Source organism: Canis lupus, chromosome 19, assembly GCF_011100685.1.
Source record: "Canis lupus familiaris isolate Mischka breed German Shepherd chromosome 19, alternate assembly UU_Cfam_GSD_1.0, whole genome shotgun sequence".
NCBI lineage: Eukaryota > Metazoa > Chordata > Mammalia > Carnivora > Canidae > Canis > Canis lupus.
The window spans coordinates 35,903,489-35,925,988 of record NC_049240.1 but is presented as its reverse complement, the minus strand read 5'-3'; the positions used below and the strand labels follow the sequence as shown (position 1 = coordinate 35,925,988).

Genomic DNA, 22,500 nt, shown 5'->3' with positions numbered 1-22,500 from the left:
GCAATGAGGCAATCCAGGATGTGAGTTGCCTATGCATTTTGCCCAATTAATTCCCTAGAAAGCTGAAAAAAATTAAAATTAAAAAACAAAAAAGTTCTGTTATGTACTGGGAAGAACTTGGATTTTGAAGCTAGAGATCTGTAATCAAATCATAGCTTACCAAAATTCTAGTTGTATGTCAGTTGCTAATTTTTATAAACCATATGAACCTCTTTTTGCTTATCTGTAAATTGGAAATAATAGTTCACTAAGTGGTTGTGACTATATACATACATATACATACGCACTCCAAAAGGAACCTACCCACACCTGACACATTGAAATATTAGTAAATATGACTTACTCTTCTATGGCAAAGCACTGTACGTCATTGGTGGTAATAGTATTAAGGGGTATTTATAGCAACTCTGTTAAAATTAGATTGGAAATAAAACTCTAGGTGTTCCTACTTAGGAAATCATTTTACATTGTTTTAAAGAAGATACACTCAATTTTGACAGCTGTAAGTGATTGGGAATTCCTGATGCATTATGGCACTTAGACTATAGGTTAGGGTCAACAAACTATAAAGGACACGATAATAAGTATTTTAGACTTTGTGAATCATATGTTCTTGTTTGCAACTGCTCAATTCTGCTGTTACACTAGCATGAAAGTAACCACAGACAATATATAAACAAATGAGCATAGCTTTATTCCAATAGCCGTTTATTTACAAAAGACAGGTGGTTGACCTTATTTGGCACATGACCCCTGCAATATATCATAGGTGGTATAATTTGTGACTGTAGATTATTAGGTAGTATTGCAGACATGAAAACACTACTTAATACTGGATTGATGAAGGGGTGTGTCTGCAAGTATATGTATGTATATGTATATTTTATTTCTAAGTTTTTGGGAGTCTTACTTCCAATGATTAGGACAACAGGAGGAATTTAGATAATGCATTATAAATTACTTCTTGGAGATGCATCTGCAAGAATACATTTTTAAAAAGGATTATGAAATCTTACCTTAGTATTCTCCAGCTGATAGTAAGAATGCTTCACACTCTAATATTGTGCAATCCAAATTTTTTTTTTAAGAACTAAGAAGGTACATCTCTTTCTGTTATCATGTTTGTCATGGAGCAAGAGATGGAGTCTCCGTGTAGATAACCCCTAACCAAGTAAGCTCAACATACTGAAATATGCTGACAAAGTGTGGGATATAGGAAATGATTCTGCAGGTCATGGCAGGATTTTCCACAGGTATTTTTGAAAAATAAACACCTGTCCTATTTAAAATAAAATGCAGTTGATAGAAATCAATTTGCCCACTCAGCTATGACACATCTCTCGGTACATCTGTACTTTATATTTTCACGGAACTATCTCCTGGGGTTTATATCTTCTAGGACATCTTCTAAATACTGTAATATCAGGGTCCAGGCAGTAATAGCATCTATATATAAAATAGAGGATATATACATTTGTATATTTATATATATATACATATATATATACACACACACACATAAAACATGCACGTTTTAATAAGAACTTTCAATATTTCTGCCATTGATGTCTCTTCTGGGAATTTCATGCAACATTTTTTCATAGTTTTCATAATTTCATGATCACTCCAGCCCATGGTTACTTTTCTGACCTTTTTGATCTCCTGTGTGTTAACCATCAAAACCATCTCATCCAGTTTTATACACCTGGGTCCTGTGTTATAAAAACTTTGTGAGAAGATTGCAATAATGGGTTCTCTCACCACTCTGGTTCCACATTATCCACTCTGTCTTAGAAATATAATTTTATTCTTTAAACCCTTATTTTTTAAGAACTCAGTATTTTGCCTTTCTTTCTAAAAAGCTAATTATGTATTTCTTCAGTCCTTACAATAAGTGGTCAATTGAATAAAAATGTGTGTCCAAACATTAGTGCAAACCTGTAGTTTACGGGTCATATAAATACAGTGAAACAATTCTTCTTAAGCATAGAGTACAAAATTATGAAGTACCAATAAATATTGCCCTAAAAATTAAGCAGATTGATTTTTTAAAGATTTTATTTATTTATTTGAGAGAACATAAGCATGGGGGAGAGGGAAAAGCAGACTGCCACTGAGCAGGGAGCCCAACCTGGAATTCGATCCCAAGTCTATGAGTTAAACCAAAGATAGACACTCAACCGACTGAGCTGCTCAGGTACCCACAAATTGATTTTTTTTTAATCTGTTAAATCCATTCTTTTAAAGGCTGTTTATATAGGCAATTCAAACTTACATTTGGAAGCCATTTGGTGTACAACATTTTTATTAAACTAAATTATAGAGTAGACACTGTACTGGTTTCCAGAGAAGCAGATATGACTACAACAGGGCCCAGCATGAGAGGAACTTTCTTGGAGAGCAGATGAATTTGACTGCTACATGGTAGAGTCTCCTCATATAAGAAGCCATTCCATGGTTTCCAAATCTAAGACTCCATCTCTTTCTATATTATTCTGTGCTTAGATCATAATATTTGTCTTGAATTTAAGCTGTTTTTCTCCCCAATGCCCATCCATATTGTGCCCCAATTATTCTAATCTTACCCATTTTGTTAGCCCTAGCTTAAATCTTACTTTTTCTCAGGAGTCTTTTTCTACTGTTCAGTCATATCAGCCAACCACATTGAATTCTTTGAATTGGCCTAATGCAGCTTTGTAGAGAACATGATCCGACTGCCTAGTGCATAGTCCATTACAGTTCAATGTATGGATCAGTCCCTGTTCCCAATGGTTCTCTTGATTCATTTTGATTCCTATACACCAAAAGTCTGGGATGTAGTAAGAACTCTTTCATTCTATAATCACTTTCAGATTTCATTTGCTTTCTTTTTTATGAACATGATAAAGTCTTCTCCTCTGGATCTTGATATTTTCTGCTCTTAAAGCAGTACTTATGTATTTCATGGGGACCAGATAGACTCATCAGGTGATACAAGGAACAGAAGAACAATTGTTTTTCATTAGTTCCCCCAGTAAGATATAGTTCAGAGATGCTTATTGCTTTAACTGCATTCCTGATTTCTGAAAGGCCCTTTAAAAGAATCACCTCCAGTGGCAAAATGGAGGCTCTGTGTGGGCCTCTCTCTTCTACAACAGCAGGGAATATGTGTGCATTAACAACAACAACAAATACTCTGAAAGAATATATTTTATGAAGCCTGTGCTAGATCAGAGTAGACTGAGCATGACTCAGTGTTAGGGTTTTAAAATTGCTTTGGAAAGAAGATAGCCTGTTTTTATTTCTTTGTCATCTAACATTGTTATCATGAGAAACAATTAATTTGCTTTATTTTATGTTCCTGTTATAATCTCTGTTGTGAGACAGAGCTGTGGCATTTTGCTGTAATCATAAGAACAGATAAACAGCACTACAGTGCCTAGGGAAGATTACATTATTTCCAACTATAGGCAGCCTGAGAAATGTAACAATGAGTTGACCTGGTTTTTGGCCAGTGACAGAGCTTGGGATAGATGATTTAAAACATTTATCCATCACCCAGTCCAATTTCTTCAGTGGAAGTGCTGAAAACTAAGGCGCAAGTCCTAGGCCCTGTCGTACTCATTTCCAGGATGGCATAATTGACATTTCCTAGAACAGTCAGCAGGACACTTAGGTTATTAGTTCCCTCTCCCTTTGTCTTTCTCTCTCTTGCTCTCTCCCCTTTTCTTTCTCTAAAGAGTGAGACACCTTTAGACCTATTCTCCATCTAGCCAAATCTAAATCATCCAGCAAGACTTCAGATTGGCATTCATCTCCCTAGGATTCAGTGCCAGTGGGAGTTTGGAAACATGGTTTTAGAGACTCATTCAACCCTGAGATTCTGTGGTTCATGTTATTTTGGATCTCTCCAATTTTTTCTTTTAAAATTTCGTAAAACTTCCAGGATGCAGTAGCCTCTCTCAACTATTTTGCTGTAAAATACTGTTTTCTTGTACTTTGGATAAGCTCATAGTTCCAGGTGCTTATCTAGCAGTCAATTCTAAATTACAATGGTCAGGTTGTTGTTGTTGTTATTTATTGTTATTATTATCATTCTGCTTTTGAAAGAATTGGATATGCCCTTAAAATTAGGAATACTACCCCCCTGACACACACACTTTAAAGTAAAAGTCTATATAAAATTTAAGTTGCAAAATTTTAGCTTTCCTTATAATACCATGTTCCCAGGGAGTATTTGTACTACTTGTGGATCCTCGTGAAGTATGAAGAATATGCACACATCATGCCCTACCCCTGTTTAACCTGTGTCAAAACCACCTTTGGATTACATACACCTAATATTCTGGTTCTTTAACTGGGGTTTCCTTTAGGACCTACAGGGTCCTGTATGTCTAAAGATTTGTTTATCAGTATAATAGCTAGCATTTACCAAATATGTTTAAGGACTAAACATGTTGATAAGCACACATATATATTCTTTCTCCTTGAACCCTTTAGACACTCCTTACTGAGGTACAGTAGTTTTTTTTTCCATTTGGCAGAAGAAGAAACTGAGATTAGGAGCTGTGAAGCAACTTCCTCAGTGTACGATAAATTCTTCCTGCTTTATGTTCTTTTTATTTATTTTCTTGAGTTTATTTGACAAATATTTATTTAGCACCTATTTTGTAGCGGGTACTGCGCTTAACTCTAGGCATAGAGGGGTAGGCAAGAACAGAAGTGATCTATGTTGTTGTGGAGCTATTTCATAAGTAGGTGATGGAAATAGAATCCTTATCCAGGTCCATCCTACTCTAAGGATGAACTCTTCAACATTCAGTGTGTCTTTTAAAAAACATTTTTGTTTCTTCCCGCATCACAATTAAGAATGTAATAGGGACAGTGAGTATGAGTGAAGTTCTAACGTGATCTCTGCTTGATGGACTCCTTCCTATTCTTTGATGAGAATGAAGCTCTTCTATCTTAGGCTCGCTGCCTCTGCTACCTTGGCCTGCAGAAAGGCCCGAATACTGGCCCATTGGAGTGGTAACATCCTGCCTTTGAATATTTATGCTCCTGGACCTCACAGATTTTTTCACTTCCTTGAAGTCCTCTCTTAATATGTTCAAACCTGCTGCCTAGGTAAGAGCTGACCAGTGTGACTATTTCTACACCACACCCCAGACCTTCTCTGGGGAAGGAGAATCCTTATCTCAGCACCCTGGAAACTATTAAGAACATTTGAAGTAGGGAAAATTTTTCTTAGACTATTTCTAGTTTGTGTTGGCTTTAATGCATTTTATTTTTCAGGTGACCCTAAGCTGGGTCCTGCAGGAGTTAAAAGTCAAGTGGGCCTTCCTGACAGTTACAGAGAGAGAGAGAGAGAGAGAGAGAGAAAGAGAAAGAGAGAGATCTGTGAGGAGCTTTCTCTTTCACACTCTGACCATTTTATGAGAAATGGAGGTTCAAGGAATTGATTTTACTCTACCACTACTTCACTGTGGCTTTCAATGTGACATATTCATATGGTGTTCAAAGGTTGGAAAGAAGTGGATCCTGGAGTACAGAGAGAAATATAAAAGACAGAGGCAAAAGCAAAGACAAAAGGGGAAAAACAGGATGAGGTCAGCACATGAAAGTGTTTTCTTTCTCCCCTCCTGGGCTGCTTTCACAATGCTGCCACACCACGGTGGCTGTCTTCCTCAGTACTTTGCTAAAGGGCTCTGATTGGGTAGGAAACTTGACTGCACTAGAGGACATCAAACATCCAGGAATCCTTTGGTCTTACCCAGGTGCCAGCAGCTGGTTCTTGTGCTTCTGTTCTCCTGTTCGCCACATTTTGCTGGTGGAGTCCAGTTTGCTTTAGATACTCAGTTACCTCTTTCACAAAGGAAAGAGGGTGTTGGATAGAAAATGACCATCCTTTTCAGTACGTGAAACAAAGAGGAACTGCCCTGTCTTCCGTCATGAGAAACTTGTGCTGGCATATTGGATTCATGTGCATAAGTCTAGTTTTTTATTAATTTCTGTTATGTTTTTAGCATACTTGATGTGCTTGTAAAATTGAGCAGGCTCAGGAAGCCCATAGAGTCCCATTAAGTGATCATGGCTGATTGTGTTTGAATTCTAAACTGGTGAACATCTCCTAACAAAGTAGTGTACCTATCAAGGTGAGCAAGAGTTTCCCACTGACTGAATCAAATGGACATACTTTGTTTCTGTTTTTACATGAATTCTCTGCATTGTCTGACTCAGGTCATTAATTTCTCTTCTCAGATACCCTATTTTCCTTCTTCTGAATCTCTGGTTATACTTTCTCTGACTCTTGGATTCCTCACCCTCTGTTTACTTTTGAAATACTATTATTTATCAGATTCCTTCTTCACTTCACCTGGCTGATCTCCTCACTCTGCCTACTTGCCTGTTGATTTCCCTACTCCCATAATTCATATGATAATAGCAAGATTTGCATGTTAAGTCATTCACCGTGCTGCAGTAGCTTTACTTATTTGGCTCCTGACTCGAGAATCACCACCTGGTCTCTGCTCCTCTTTTGTCTCAGTTTTGACAACAATTAAATAATTAACTTTTGGCTATAGGAAAACATAGACCTAAGACCTGCTTTTACCAGAAAGGAGACTTCTCTTTTTTGACTGTAACTAATGGCCTTCATTTCTCTGGCTGGACCATGAACCAACTCCCCTGAACTCCAGAACTGACTACCAGCTTGTTAGGATTTCCCATTTGGTATTCTATTGTCAAAGACACAAAACTGAACTTGCCTTTTCTTTACCCAATGCCAGCCATCATTCCTAGATTCCTGTGTTCAGTGAATATTACCATTATCTACATGGCAAAAGAAATGTATTGAAATCTTTTCTGACTTGTTTCTTCTTCTTAGACTTCTTACATCCAATTATTCTGTCTAATTGATTTACTGACTATGGCTCTGTCCTCTCCATCAATCACTTAAGTTTAGACTCCACCATTGTTTGTCTATATAACCATAGAAGTCAAATATATATCTGGTCTTCTTGTTTATACTGTTGCCTTCTTCCAGTGCATTATTCCCACTGCTGCCAAATTTGTTTTTCTAAAGTGTAAATGTATTGGTTCTCCCTTACTTATGTTCTCTCCTATTGTACCCCTTCTTGACTCTTGTTGCCACCCAGTTCATTCCATCTTCTTCCTTGGTGCTATTTGCAGTTTCCAGGAAAGGACATGGACATATGTCTCTCCCACTTAGAATAAATATACCCTGCTCTTCTTTATTTCAACATCCCCTTCTCATCTTTAGAAGACATGATGTGCAGGGAAAAGACATGCCCTCTAAGCATAGTCTCAGACCTTACTTCTCGAAGAAGAAATAATTTAGAAAGTACATGAAAACAAAAGAAAATGAGAACACAACAAACGGTCCAAAATCTGTGAGACACAGTGAAAGCCATTCTAAGAGGGAAATATACAGTGATACAGGTCTACCTCAAGAAACAAGAGAAAACTCAAATTACAATCTAACTTTACACCTAAAGGAATTAGAAAAGAATAAAACAAAGCCTAGGGTGAGTAGAAGGAAAGAGAAGTGCAGAGCAGAAATAAATGACATAGGGACTTAAAAAAATCAGATACCAAGAGCTCTTTCTTTGAAAAGATCAACAAAATTGGTTAAGCCCTTAGCCAGACTCATCAAGAAAAAAAAAAGAAAAAAGAACCTAAATAAATAAAATCAGAAATGAGAGAGAAGTAATAGCTGATTCCACAGAAATACAAAGGATTTTAAAAGTTACTTATCAGTTCTAAAACTGCTGAGCCAAGTGACTTTGGAAAATAACCTAGTTTTCCTGAGTATCAATGTCCTTATCTGTTTTGCAGACAAAAATAGTAAAAGTTACTTTAAAAGGTCATAAGGATTGAGATACACATGTAATGTACTTTATTGCTTAGACTTCTTTAAGCCTCAACAACTAGCAGACCAAAACAAGAAATGGTAATTTATTAGTCACACTCAATGGTACCTCACAAAATCAAAGAAAAGAATGCCAACAGGAGGATAGACCTATAGATTTAAAGAGCTAAAAATTAGAGCATCATAACCCCAGGATTTACTTGGGTAAATCCTTCCATGTTTATCTCTGTTTCTAAGTTGCTTTTAAGGCTGAATTTAATTCACTCTCTTATTCATATCAGGAATCATTTATTGTATAAATATTATTGACCTATTACTATGATGGGGTGTTGTGATAGAAATATTAAAAACACAATACTCAGACTCAAGGTGCTTATAATTTAGTGGGTGGGACAGAGTGAAATGAACAAATGGAGTAAACAGATAATGTATAGTGATGGCTGTACACACAGGCACTAGTAGAGTCCTGAGAAATCTATGTCGCCAAGCAAAAGGAGATCTTAGAAGTCTTCATGTTAGAGGTTATAATTGATCCATAATGTGAAAATCTAGTAGGAATTAGTCAAGTGGATAAGAAGGTGGATACAGCACAGGAAAAGTCACAGAGTCATAATACATTAAAAGACCTACATGTGATTCTACAGAATCAGAGCAATGATTCTTTAATTTTACTACCCAGATGCACCTAAGGATTAGAACATATTCCTTTTTTGCTGTCCTGTGCAATGACTCAGACAGTGACGATGCATCCAAAGAGGTGTAGGCCATACCCTCTTGCAGGGAATATGACAAAAACATCAAGCCTGTGCTTGGTTGGAAAAATCTTCGGGAAGATTCTTTGTGCTAAGAAATAGTTTTTTCCAAAAAAAAAAAAAAAAAAAAAGAGTTTTTTCCCCTTCTGCTTGAGAATCACTAGGCTAAATGGTTGGATTAGTGTAGAAATCTGGTAGAAAAGGGAGACTATGATGAGCTTCTCTTGTATTCTGGACATACAGGGGTAAACAAGCTCTAGTCTGTGTGGAATCCACAATCCAGGTGAACTGGTAGCACATATTAGAATATATGATTCATGACCGAGAAGGGCACAGGGTTCTGTGGGTCAGAAAGAAAGAATTAGGTAGACTTCATAAGAGAAATAATGTCTGAGCTTTTTAATAAAGGATGCTATATTAATAGTTACCATTATCAGTAAAAGTAAATAAATAGAATTATAGGGGTACATATATTTGTATGTATTCTTAGCTACCTCAGAAACCTGGATGGCAGTACTGGTTCACCAAGGACATATTTCGTGGGGTGCCTGCATGGCTCAGTGGTTAAGCATCTGCCTTTAGCTCTGGTCATGATCCTGGGGGCCCTGGATGGAGTCCCACATCAAGCTTCCCTCAGGGAGCCTGCTTCTCCCTCTGCCTGTGTCTCTGACTCTCTCTCTCTCTGTGTCTCTCAGGAATAAGCAAATAAAATCTTTTTTAAAAAGAACCCAATATTTTGGTAAATTAAACCCAGAGTATCTTTGCTGAAAAAACTGTAGGCATCTACTCAGCTGTTGTCTTATACAGGTTGGTTTGCTAAAATATGTAGGTATAAGAGATTCAGGTTTGAAAAAATTCTGGGGAGGATAAGAAAGTTATTTAGGAGTCTGATGAGAAAGAAAAGGGAAAAGGGGGTTCTACTAGGAATAAAGGGCCAAGTCTAGGATTTTTGGAAGTTTCTAAGATGAAATTTGTTTTCCTTATAACTTTGACTTGGGACAACTTTATCCTTGGCTAAAAATGAAAGCAGTGACTGAAAGGAAATTTTATTGAAATATCATCAGCTCAGAGTGTCTATGTTTGAGTTAGATCATCTAATTATCTCTAGTAGTGAGCAGCTGTGAGAGATTCTGAATAAATCAATTATATGATGGTGATGGGGTAGAAAGCAAGCTTGGGATGGGAGGAGGAACAAGGAAGTCCTGGTTGGCTACATATAGCACAGTAACATCAAATATCTGGGGACCTTGATAAAGACAAATGATTTGGACAAAATTTACCTTCATCTGTAGTTTTCCAGAGAATTGACACTAAGACATGGATATCAGTAACTGGATGTGGAAAATGTGTGCATGTGTGTGCATGTGCATATATAGCTATGTGTATGTATGTTTATAGAGAAATGGGGAACAGTGAGCAATCAGAAAGGACAAAAATGTTTCAGGTATCCATTTTTTTCTAATGCTGGAGGTCATGGGTCACATTGGAAACCCTTAATAACAAGCAAGAAGAGTTAAATTAGATTCATAATCCATGATATTGATTTTAACACCTTATGGGTTCAATTATCCTGCAGGCATGGTGAAATTTAGAATTTTATTTTGTTTTTTTGTTTTGCATTATTTACACCTCAGTATTTGGGTAGACTTATTTGCGGGGGGGAGATAGACTTATTTTCTATCGTCATCTTAAAATGTAAAATATTCCTATAACATTTTTGTAATACGATGACATTTGTGTGGAGGCATCTGCTCTTAAGTGTGGGATGTCATTAACGGTCCAGGGAACTACTCATTCCTGGGCTCAACACGTTGTTTGTTTGTTTGTTTGGTTGGTTGGTTTTGTCTTTTAAATTCCTGAGTTGTGGGCAGCCCCACGTGGCTCAGTGGTTTAGCGCTGCCTTTGGCCCAGGGCATGATCCTGGAGACCAGGGATCCAGTCCCACGTTGGGCTCCCTGCATGGAGCCTGCTTCTCCCTCTGCCTGTGTCTCTGTCTCTGTCTCTCTCTCTCTCTCTCTGTCTCTCATGAATAAAAATAAATAAAAATAAAATAAAATAAATTCCTGAGTTGTCTATTTTTTTCAGAATGCATATTATAATTTACATGAAAAACTGATTTTATTGCATAATAAATAACATATAAAGAAAGATATTGTCCACATTGTTTAGAGATTCTGTGTATTTGTGTTTCTCTCTGTGTGTCTGTATATGATCAAGGAAAAGCATATTCTAGAATAAGAGTTTAGTAATATGTGTGTATATATTTTATTTTATATATATAATATATATATTATCTTCCTCTTAGTGCTGACTCCAATAAAGAAATATCAAGAATATTTCAGACGGTAGAACATACATTTTAGAGTAAGATAGAGACTCAAATCTTAGCATTGCCACTTACAATCTTTGTAACCTTGGAAAAATTACCTAAATTTCTTTGAACTCAGCTTTTTATTTTTTAAAATTAAAATTATAAAAGTGCCCTCCTCATAGGAATGTTGTGAGGATTAAAGAAATTATGAGTGTAAAATACGGCATAGGGTCAAGCACATGAGAAGATCTCAAGAGATTGTATTTCATTGATTTAAGTACATGTTCTCCCCATCCCCCACATTTTAATATCTTTATGAAGAAAATATGTCTTACCATTTATGGTATCTTATACTTAATCTTATAGTTGATGAAACAGAGAATTATTAAATATATGATTAATAGTTGAAACATAGCATTTAGTTTAAAAATGTTAAAAATCAACATTATGGAATCAGATACCAACTATCCCATGATATAGTTTGCATGAAGAATAAAAATGAGAAATTTGCAAATTAGGTTGGAATTAATATATGTTCTATTTTGAGATCATTCAATTATTTATTCCATAAATATTCCTTTGTTGAATTGACAACCATGTACCAGATTCAGTGTGGGTAAAAAAATCTAAAAATGATATTCATCTTTAAAGTTCTAACAGATGTCTCATGAAAGACAGCATAGCCATGTAAGTACATTATCAGACATAAGTACCTAAGGTGAGGGGTACCTAGGCTTAGTTGGTTAAGTGTCTGCCTTTGGCTCAGCTTATGATCCCAGGGTGCTCAGATTGAGCCCTGAGTCTAGCTCCCTGCTCAGAGAGGAGCCTGCTTATCTCACTCTGCCACTTCCCCTGCTTGTGTTCTCTCTCTCTCTCTCTCTCTCTGTCAAATAGATAAATAAAATCTTTAAAAAAATAAGTACCTAAGCTAAGAGTTTATACATAAAAAGGATGTAGGGGTGCCGGGGTATCTCAGTCAGTTAAGCATCCAACTCTTGGCTTCAGCTCAGGTTATGATCTCATGGGTCATGAGATAGAGCTCTGCATCAGGCTCCATACTCAAGCAGGGAGTCTGCTTGAAATTCTCTCCCTCCCTCTATTTGTGTTCTCTCTAAAATAAATAAATAAATAAATAAATCTTAAAACCAAACCAAAACAAAACAGGGGACATAATCCATAGGAGAGGAGAGGGCAAGAAAAGACACAATGGAAGATATAATTCCTGAACTGTCTCAACAGACTAGTAGGGTGAGCCAGACAACAGTTGAAAGAATTTGTGTTCTAGGAAGAGGAAACATTAAAAGGGGCTTGGGACACAGAGAGAGAATGGTCTTTCTGGCTCAGGAAATGACATAATGCTTAATTTGGATGAAATATTTGAGGAAGGAATGAAAACTCCAAGCTAGAAAGATAAGAAGGATGGGCTCATAGAGGACCATGCATTATCATGGTGATGGGCTTGGACTTTCTCATGAGTAAAATGTAAATACTCTGTAATAGTTAGATGTGCGGGGATGGTATCATTACAGCACTATTTCCAAAATATTTCTCAGAATGAATTAATGTGGTCTAGACTGGAGACTTGTAGTCAGGAATTTACTTTGATAGTTCTTAATAATGATACTAGAGATGTTCTAGAATGGGTGGATTTGAGAGATTACTAAGGTGGTAAAATCTATGAGACTAAGTGATTAATTGGATGTGAAACAGAGATAGAAATTAATTTTCAATGAGCAATTCTCAGTTCTTTGGACTGGTTCACACACCATTTGTGTAACCCACGGTGCCTAATACAGTGCTGGATCCATGACTAGTGCTTGGTAAATAGTCAAATGTTGTCGATCACCTATCCCTCTGGAAACTCTTAGTGTATTTCATAGACAGCTGATCATAGTGAATTAATATGTAATTATCAAGAGGAAAAAAAAATATCCCTGAGTCAACATTTTAGAAATGTTCAATTGCTTTAAGTGGATTTTCTCATTGTCTTTCTCCATAACAACATGGTGACTTGGAATATAACATGACACCAAGAAATAGCAAAATAAAAAGGATCTCTGAAGCAGTTCCTTTTTATCTTGCCTTATTCTTAACAGCATTTCTCTGGTCTAATTCTTTTATGGTTCCAGGGAGAATTACATTTCAAATTCTATAATTGCACAGGAGAATTGGAGTCTTGTAAAAATTTAGAGTACTCTGTTCAAAGGCAATTTTTATTATCAACTGAACCTATGCAGCAGCCAGAGACATTGTTTAGAGCATCATTAAAAGAACCCTTTTTAATATGACTGCTTTCTCTTGAAAAAATGTAGCACACTCTTATTTAATATTACTATAATACTACAATTGACTATATATTTGTTGAAAGTCTCATAGTATGGTATTTAGTGTATTGAACCAGCACAAAATATACATGAACTTTATCAGTTTTCATTTTCCCTTTACAAACCAAGAACAATATTAAATGACATTTTATGACATTTGATAGGTATTTAAAATTTGTTATTGCGGCTGTTCAGTGAACCATAAAATACAAGTGTAACAGGCTGGCTGTGCTTCCATTAGGAGAAATGCGAGCAACAATCACTGAAATCAGCATCCTACAATATGTGCCCATTTTCCATCAACGTCTTGCTCCTGACCCTCTGCCAAATTCATTATCTCCTCTGTGGCCAAATTTGTCCATATGAAAAATTAGGAGAGAAAAAAGAATAAATTAATGCTTGCCTCTCAAATGATCTGAAACCCAGAAATGGAAAATCTTAGGCGATTTTAAAAGACCAGTTTTTAAACTGCTTGCCCTTATTTGTTTGAACATACTACAGTGTTCTGTGGAAGAGTAGCTGAGAGACTGATGTAATAGTCCTTTTCACACCTTCCATCCATAAAGATAGTTCTTTTATTTGCAGCTGAAGCTATTATACCTAGAGCCTATGGCTGTTTGGTGCTTTTAACGATGGAAATTTTAAAACAGAAACAGCGAGTAAAATGTGAATATGTCCTCTGGGATATTATTTTATTACTGCATGTCCCTTATCATTTAGCAAACTAGATACAGTATGAAAAATTCAGTCAAACAGTTTTGTGGTTGGTTGGCAAAAAATCAAATAACAGGTACTAAAAAAAAAAATAATGCTTAGCTAACTAATAAGCAGTGTGTGTGTGTGTATGTGTGTGTGTGTTTGTGCATGTGTGCATGCATGTACCATAAGCCAAGTTGGAGAGGGGAGCCAAAAAAGTCAGCAGAGAAGAGGCAAAAAGCTTTGGTTTAAAAAAGAAACATGCTGTCATGAGGGAAGAATGAACTTTGGGGATGTCAAACTTGGGTTTGGATTATGGTATTTTTAGCATGTTATTAATTTATGAACATTAATTTCTTCAGGGAAAAAATACAGGGTCATACTAATACCTCACAGAGTTTTAAGGATCAAGTAATATAATGAAAGTCAAGCACGTGTAAAGACGCTTGCCATATTGTTGGAACTCAGAAAACAGCATTCATATTATCTTTTAATTATGGGAGCTGATTACAAAATAAAAGTTACCTAGAATACAGTATGAAGATATTATGTCCCATCTTTCCCAACCACCTCTTCAGGTAATGGGTCCGATCCTTGGTGATGTGTCTTTCAAGTGAATATATTTGAACTGCCTTTGCCTAGATAGAACCTCTGAGTTATAACTGATGTGTAGAAAAGCCACCAGAGATGACCCTTCCAAGCTGCCTTATTGGGCCTAAACTAGTCAACCCTTGTAGAGACTCTTAGGCACATTATCAGTAACTGCTCAACTGAGTGGTGTTGAGTTGAAGATATTGATCAGAAAAGGAATCTAATGCATCAGAAAAAGGAAAGATAATAAGATTAGTAGAAATAAAACAAAGTGAGTTTATGGTAAGTTATGCAGGTAGAAGAGCTCACATTATAATTAAGACTTCAAAGAGACTAGTAGAAGTGAATCAGCAGCTATTTTACTGGAAGTTCAACCTCAATATATACCTCTTTGCTCTCTATCAACTGGAAATCACATTCTTGCCCCCTCAGGAGAGGCAGTGGTAGATCTCTTCAAAATATACTTCTATCTTAATAGAAATATAGTACCATCTTACAGATTTTGGCTTGGTTTTTACGTTGCCACTATTGTTCAGATATTTATAATTTCACTGTGACTTGTTTCACCATTTATGGAGTTGATTTCATATACTATGTGTTTTATGTCCTATCTGTAATATTTCAGATTCTTATAAATGTCCTCTTCTGGAAGATCACATCCTAGGTGAGGACATCTGAATTTCATGCTGAAATTGAAAGCAGGGCATTTTTAAAATGAGGATAGGTGTATTGTGTTTCTAAAGTACTCAATTATAGCCTAGCAGAGTGAGGTAAACTTTGTGACTCTGCTCTTAATCGTTAACATAATCATCATAAGCCTAATGATCAGATATAAAACACTGATAGTTACCATTTGGCTTTACCAGTTCTGATGGTGCCCAGGAGCCCACCAAATCTTTCTCTGGCAAAATTGGATGTTTTTCCTAAAAAATGAAAGTAAGCAGTTGAGCAACAGCCACAGACATTTATCTTATTCTGTGCAAAGTTCTGAATGTTGTAGGTTCTAAATTCAGTCAAAATCTCTCACCTTAGCCTGGATATGGGCCCTCAGTCCACATTTGAGCCTTGTTTCTTTTCCCTGAAGATTTTATCACTATTCCTTTTGAGTTCAGTCTATCACGATGGTCTTAAGCATCTTATCAAAGCTTCATCATTAATGGTTTCACAAAGCCTTAGTCTGTTTGAGTATTTAACTTAATTGATGTCAAACTGTCCCCTCTTTCGGTTAATGCACACTTCTGGGATTCTCTGCTTTCTTTTCTGGACAACCAATTAACCAATTTTTTAAAATGTCTTTCATAATTTAGCTTTAAGTTTCCATTATTTTTTAAAAGCTATTACACTTCACTATTCCTTTTTTTTCACTGTTTATTTTACAGTTAGGAATTCTCAATGCTAGAGAATTTTCTTAGAATATAGGCCTAATGATAGTATATTTATAGTTCAAACGAAGCCCCTTTATCCACTTAGTCTTTTATTTATATTTATTTAATTTGATCACAAAAATGTAATAAAATACAAAGTTGGAAAATACCAAATACCGAAATAGAGAAAGAAAGAATTTAGTCATTCTTTATTTCATATCTCAAGAACAGATCATCTTCACATTTTTAAGTGCATTTGAGATATGCCATTGTATTATAATTTAGATGACTTCATAATTACAACTCTGCTTTTTATTGACTACTTTGGCACAATTGAAAGTTCACAATTTTGCATCTTGTGAAGATTGATTTTTTTGCTCCACCATGGTTTTCAGAAAATACGGACACATCCTTCATGTGTATTTTGATATGTTTGGAAGAAAAACATCTGCTAGAGACTTCCATTCCCCCTTCTATCACAGGGTCATGGGAATTGGGCCAGGGATGCATGGGCCTATGTAGTAGGACTTCTGAACCCATTGAGAGTATATGGTTGTTACACTTCTAGAAGGCACTTGGTTATCCCCACTTTCTAGTGACCATATTTCCATATATTCCCCTCTCATATATATTATTACATTAAATCTGTCTCTCTCTAAGAGAAGCCAGCTACTATAGCATAAAAAGAAGCCCTAGGGTAAAGGACTAAGGTCTTGTGCCAAGAGCTATCTGAATGAACTATCTTGGAAGTAGATCCTCCAGGATCTGAAATGAATTAAAGCAAGAGGATCATAGCATGTTCCGAATATTGTTTGTATAAGCCAGAGATGTCTTCCAGAGTGATAATTGTCCCTCCTATGATAAATTTTCTGATTTTTTCTTATGTTTATGATTTAATGTTATACTGCCTTAAACTATAAGTTCCATTGGTCAGGAATAGGGAATTCCTATATTTAAATACTCTCATGATGTGGTCAGTAATCCTAACTCTTACTTGCCAGATACTGTACTTTTTTGTAGACAAGTAGCTTATCATTTTTTAAATAAGTGGATAAGCTGGACCTTATTATCCACTTAATAATATGATCCTATTATTCCTCTAAGTAGGAGGAGGTGAAAGTACAAACCATTAAGTGGTGATAATTTCTAAAAGAGCCTACAGAATTGTCTCATAGATGTACTTATACCCAGAAGATCCTTCTATGTGCATGTTGGTGGTACTATAAAGGAATGGCTCATGCTATAGGAAGATGGAATGAGGGAGGAAGGGAGGGAGGGGAGGAGGGAAGGAGGGAAGATAAATCTTTCACAAGAACAAATAATGATAAGTTAATTCCCAGACACAAAAATAAAATGTCAGATGTGGGAGATTTCTACTTGATCATATATTAGCAAAGTTCTTCCACTGTGATCTTTGAAAAACACAAATATGACTCTGTTATATATCTCCTTAAACTGCTTCAGTAGCTCCCCAACATATAATGAAAGTATTTCTAGTTTGAACTTATGAATTCTTATAAGTTTCATGGCATTTTTGGGATTCTGTGTAACATTAAAAACACTATTATGGTAGATTATTTTTCTCCCTATCCTCATATCCCTATGAGAGAATTTTTTGCCTTCCTCTGGGGTTCTTGGTTCATATATAAGTATGAAGAAGAAAACTTTTAGTATTTGGTGGGTGAGCAAATAGGCAGAGATTAACAACATTGTAACCCTAGGGTTGTAGATTTTTTTTTTAATTGAGATATAATGGACAAATAAAACTGTGTAGATTCAAGGTATGCAATGTGTTGGTTTGATACACTTCCATATTACAATATGATTACTATAGTAGTGTTAGCTAATACTTTTATCATGTTACATAATTATCATTTGTGTTTTGAGAACAATTAAGATCTAGTCTCTTAGCAACTTTGAGGTTTATAATGCAGTATTGTTGACTATAATCACTATGTCGTAAAGAGATCTCTAGCGCTTACTTATTTACTAGTTGCAAGTTTACAGGGTTGTGTTTTAAAAGGATGTTAGTATTAGCAGGAGGAAGGTTTGTTTATTAAGGTAAACAAGTGAAACAACTGAGTAAAGACAGGACATAAAGGCCTCCTAATATTTTCCCAATTCCATCAAGGCAAATATGATTAAGTGCTGAGAACTGAGATCATGCAGTGTGGGCAGAATGGACTGACCAAGAGAGAGAAGGACAAGGAAGAATACAAAATAAGTACAGTGTTGGGTTCTGTATGGACAAATAGGAGACTATATATCTTTTTTTTTTTTTTTTTTTGCAGTGTATTGTTTAGGATACTGTTGGATACAACCAATCAAAATCTAATTCAGTTTCATTTAACCACATAAGAGACTTAATGGCTACCATGAAAAGGGCCCAGTGGTGGGTGGGCATCAGGAATGTATTGATTCTGTGGCTCAAAAGTATCAGTAAAAGCTGTGTTTCTTTCAACCTCCTCATTTTGCCTCCCATGGTACTAGCTTAATTCTAAAGCCTGGCTCCCCATCACGGTCACAGTATATGCCTGGCATTTACCCCTGGAGATACTATGTCCTTAACCATAAATGAAAAGAGAGAAATTGTGCAATTTGCTTCTGGAAGCCCTCCCAGAAAAACAAGGATGCTTATTTCCCAGAAGCCTTCAGCAAACCTTTTCAGTAAATCACTTGGTCAAACATGTCTCATGCCCTCCCCTGAATCAATAACTGTGGCTAAAGGGTAGGATTTTGATTTTTATCTTAAGGTGGAGCCACATGTCTTACCCCTAGATCCTAAAGATTCAGTCACTTTCTCTCAAAGTATTTTTATGTTATATGGAGGAGTTGAAGCTATTGGAATGAAAACTGAGCAACTCTCCCAGAACAAAGAAACAAATAAAAACCAATTGGTATTGAAGAACTAGTCACCACACCCATTACTATTTCTTCCTGTTGAGATTCCATGTGCTTGTCTAATAGACTAATTTGTTTTTCATGGCTGTAGACTCTACTTCCCACTTTTCCAGTGCTAAGGATATTTTATAGAAAATGTGTGTGTGTGTTTCCCCAAAGAGAGGGTGCCTAACATCCACTGAAATTTGAAATAAACTTATAATTCCAAAATATCAAGAATCACTAAAATTTACGTGAAGTCCCTAGATAAGGTGGTTATTTTTTCTCTTGTAGTGTCTCCTCAACTTATTTCTGTACCTCCAAAACAAAAAGAATTCCAACCTTTTCCTTGGCCTTAAAGGTGGGCCATTTCATGGCCTCAGGTTCTGTAAACACGTCATTTCCTCTTCCACCTCTTCTGGCTGGTAAACCTTCACTCTGTCTTCAAGACTAACTTCAAGGGACGTCCGGTGGCTCCGTGGTTGAGCATCTGCCTTTGGTTCAGGGTGTGATCCTGGGGTCTTGGGATTGAGTCCCATGTTGGGCTCCCCATGGGGGGCCTGCTTCTCCCTCTGCCTTTCTTGTCTCTCATGAATAAATAAATAAAATCTTAAAAAAAAAAGACTAACTTCAAGTACAACCTCTCCAGTTGAGCTTTTCTTTATTGCTCTCTGTTTGTGAACAGAGTTGATTCATCTCTTGTCTACCCTAAATGCCCTGTAACAATAAGTGCTTACTTTACTGCATCAGTGTTCTGTTTGTATGCCTCACTCCTTAGACCATGAGGAATTAAAACCCAAGATTTTTGTCTTTCCTATTGTCTTTTACATTAGCCTTCTTATCTTGTTAAACCCTGTTTAGTGAACACACAACCATTGGTAGGTTTAGTTGTCAGTGAAGCAACAGTCAAGAATGTATGAGAGCTTTGTTATGATGCAATATTGTCAACGTGAGAGGTTTTTCTCACTCTTCAGTTACAATTTAGGTGCCTCCACGGCAATGTGGCAAAAATTGGTCTTTAGATAAATGATGTGATTCTGTTTAGGATTTTGGGAATTCATATATTATGCCCCTTAATCTAGATAACAGATAAGAATCTTAAAAGTTATTTGTTGAGTGCTTTTAAATATTGGGCACTTTGCTAAGTGCCCTATAAACATTATTTCACTTTATCTTTACAAAAACCTCAGAAGGTGGATTTTATCATTATTGTTTCCATTTTATCAACGAGAATGTTTAGGTTTACAAAGAGCATGTAATTTACCCACTATCATACTCTCTATAGCTACAGGAGACAGGATTTTAATTCAGGTCTCTCTAATTAAGTTAAATCCTTGAGATCAGTTTCAGATCATGCTTTAAGGCTCTCTGTGTAACAGGCAGAGCACTAGATATTTTATTATGAAATTTAAAAAAAAATTTCTTACAACAATCCTGAAATGTAGGAATTGCTATCCTCATTTTAAATGTGAGAAATTCAGATTTGGAAAAGATTTAAAAATTTGCCAAAAAGACATAATCTGTAATTGTTAGAGCCACTCTTGAATGGTTAGTGTGTTCTCTACTCCTGTGTGCAGGCATGCATTTTTAAGTAAAAACCCAAGGAAACAGAGTGCTAGCTACATCATAGGAATTGTTTCTGTTGTGTGTGTCTGGAAAGTTGAGGCAGTTATGGAAAGAAGTCCATACCTTGTAGTAATTCATAGCACTGCCAAGATGGTGAAATCTAGTATTTTAAAATCTAAAAGTTGGAATGACTATTTGAGATTATCTAAGAAAATAATGTGAAAAGTTAAATACCAATGAAAAATTTAAATAGCAATTCGGCAAAAGCCTAGAGGGATATCTTGGGTTAGAAGGTGATTAATGTTTCTATTGTACAAATAGCTATAAAGACAGGCACCTGGGGGAGGGGGATTTGATTCTAAGCCCCACTTCCTTTTAGGAGGCCCTTCCTCCGAAAGTCTATGAGTGACTTGACTGTGGTGTAATATAACTATCAACTTCTTTGTCAGTCAACCCCACTCGTCTTTAAGTTACTTGAGGGTAAGTAAGAATCATATATTGTTGTAGTTTGTTCCCAGAACTTGACTCTATTTGTGGTCCTTGGTAGTTTGTCAGTGAAAATTTATTGCACCAGTCAAGTATCATTCCAACTGTAGGAGCAAGGTCAGAGAAACCATCACAGAGGGCACAGGTTTTGAAGTGAGGAAAGGATTTTGATAGGTTAGGATGATGTGGGAGGGTCCTTCAACAGGGAGAAATGATGTGAGCCATGTCATGGTGTCAGGAAAGAATCACAATGAATACTCTCTCTTCCCAGCATCTTCCTGGTCCAGAGGCAGTGAGAAGTCATCGCTATCTGTGGATAGAGCATTAGCACCAGAGGTATCACAAATGAGAGAGAAAACTGTAGATTCTAGAAGATCTCATCACAGCTCAAAGGTTGTGATACAGGAGTGCTAGGTTCTTATCTCACTAAGACAAAGAATGAATCTCGCGGACAAAGAAGAGTGAGTAAAGTGATAGAAGTTTATTAAGAGGATACAGAGAAAGCTCTCAGAAGTAAGAGAGGTCCCCACAGGGTTGCCACTGAGGGCTTGTAGTGGCAGTCTTTCATTGAGAACTGACTGGGAAACTTGTAGCCTTGAGATTCTTAGGCTGTCTTGGTTTGAGTAAGAACTGGTGATAACATCTTTAACGGCTTACTTCTTCTTTGGGGTCTGGTTATTCTTTTTTGGCCATAGATGACATAGTGTCATAAAAAGACACCCTCCCTGCTGACACCTAGGGCAGGGTGGTCTGGCTTATTCCTTTATCTCTGGTTTACTTACATCTTGGCATTTTTGAGATCTCTGCGAGCCTGGTTACATGCCCCCACCCCTCTAATCTATCCCTCCCTACCTAACCCCACCTGTCCCTGACTCAGTTGCTATGAGGCACCCTGGAGGTACCCTGCAGGAATAATCAAGTCTTGTGCTCTTTTCTGAGATGACAGTTATTTTATTTTGTGACAGTAAAGAAGTTATTTCACTTCTCTGAGCCTCAGCATAGAAAATAGTAAAGTAGGTATTATTATCTAGTTCAAGATGTTTGACCTTGATCTTGAAATGATTAACTCCTACTCTGTTTCCTCATATGCTTGCCTCCTTCTCCCTTGCCCATGAGGTCACTTAAAGACAAGTGTCCATTTTATTTGTAGCTGGAGCCATGACCTTACATTTCCTTGTCGTATTAAACATTGATGGTGTGGCCTGCTCACGTGTGAGTCATAGGACCTCCTCTGGCATATAAGAGGCCTAAGCAGGCTGCCTCATCCCTTACTTCCTTGATCCCAATCTGAATTTTTCCTCCTTCTTAATAGCAGGATGTAGCTCCAAGATGGGTGGCAGCCCCAGATCAACTAGGTGCACCAGAGCTTGAACCTCCTTGTGTCTTGCAAGCCTTGTTGGGACTCTTACCACTCTAAATGGGCAGGCAGATGGCCTGCCAGGGAGGATGTGTTGTGGCAGTGTGGTACTCTTGCACCATGTGATGAGCCTTACAATGACAGACCACCTCCAAGATGTGATACAAGTTGTGGAGACAAGTCACCAGGGTTGGGGTCAAGTCTTGATCCCTATGGGAGGTTACAAACTTTTCATGCAACCAGGTGCATGGTCAGAAAGGAAAGAAGTAAATACAAAGGAAGCCCCTGGTAGATATTATGCCAAGA

The 22,500-nt window shown here is 36.7% G+C and overlaps 2 protein-coding genes across 51 annotated transcripts in view; one reads left to right on the top strand and one right to left on the bottom strand.

The window, feature by feature from the left end:
* The window catches only part of DPP10 (dipeptidyl peptidase like 10), a 1,276,525-nt gene that overhangs the window by 248,309 nt on the left and 1,005,716 nt on the right, over positions 1 to 22,500 (top strand). The window lies entirely within an intron of this gene.
* LOC111091159 overlaps positions 1 to 22,500 on the bottom strand; it is a 96,859-nt gene that overhangs the window by 5,527 nt on the left and 68,832 nt on the right. For 17 of the 49 annotated variants that reach the window (XR_005374148.1, XR_005374146.1, XR_005374160.1 and 14 more), the window contains 2 exons: positions 15,392 to 15,464; positions 13,337 to 13,596 (listed from right to left, as the gene is read on the bottom strand). Coding sequence is in view for 18 of the 49 variants with exons in the window: in XM_038565013.1 (XP_038420941.1) it covers positions 13,523 to 13,596; positions 15,392 to 15,464 (147 nt within the window). In the remaining 31 variants the exon portion in view is untranslated. Of the gene's footprint in view, positions 1 to 709; positions 1,447 to 1,524; positions 1,713 to 8,126; positions 8,960 to 13,336; positions 13,597 to 13,964; positions 15,228 to 15,391; positions 15,465 to 20,895; positions 21,148 to 22,500 lie in introns of those variants that run through there. The other 32 variants (XM_038565006.1, XM_038564999.1, XM_038564998.1 and 29 more) reach the window with 14 other exon arrangements.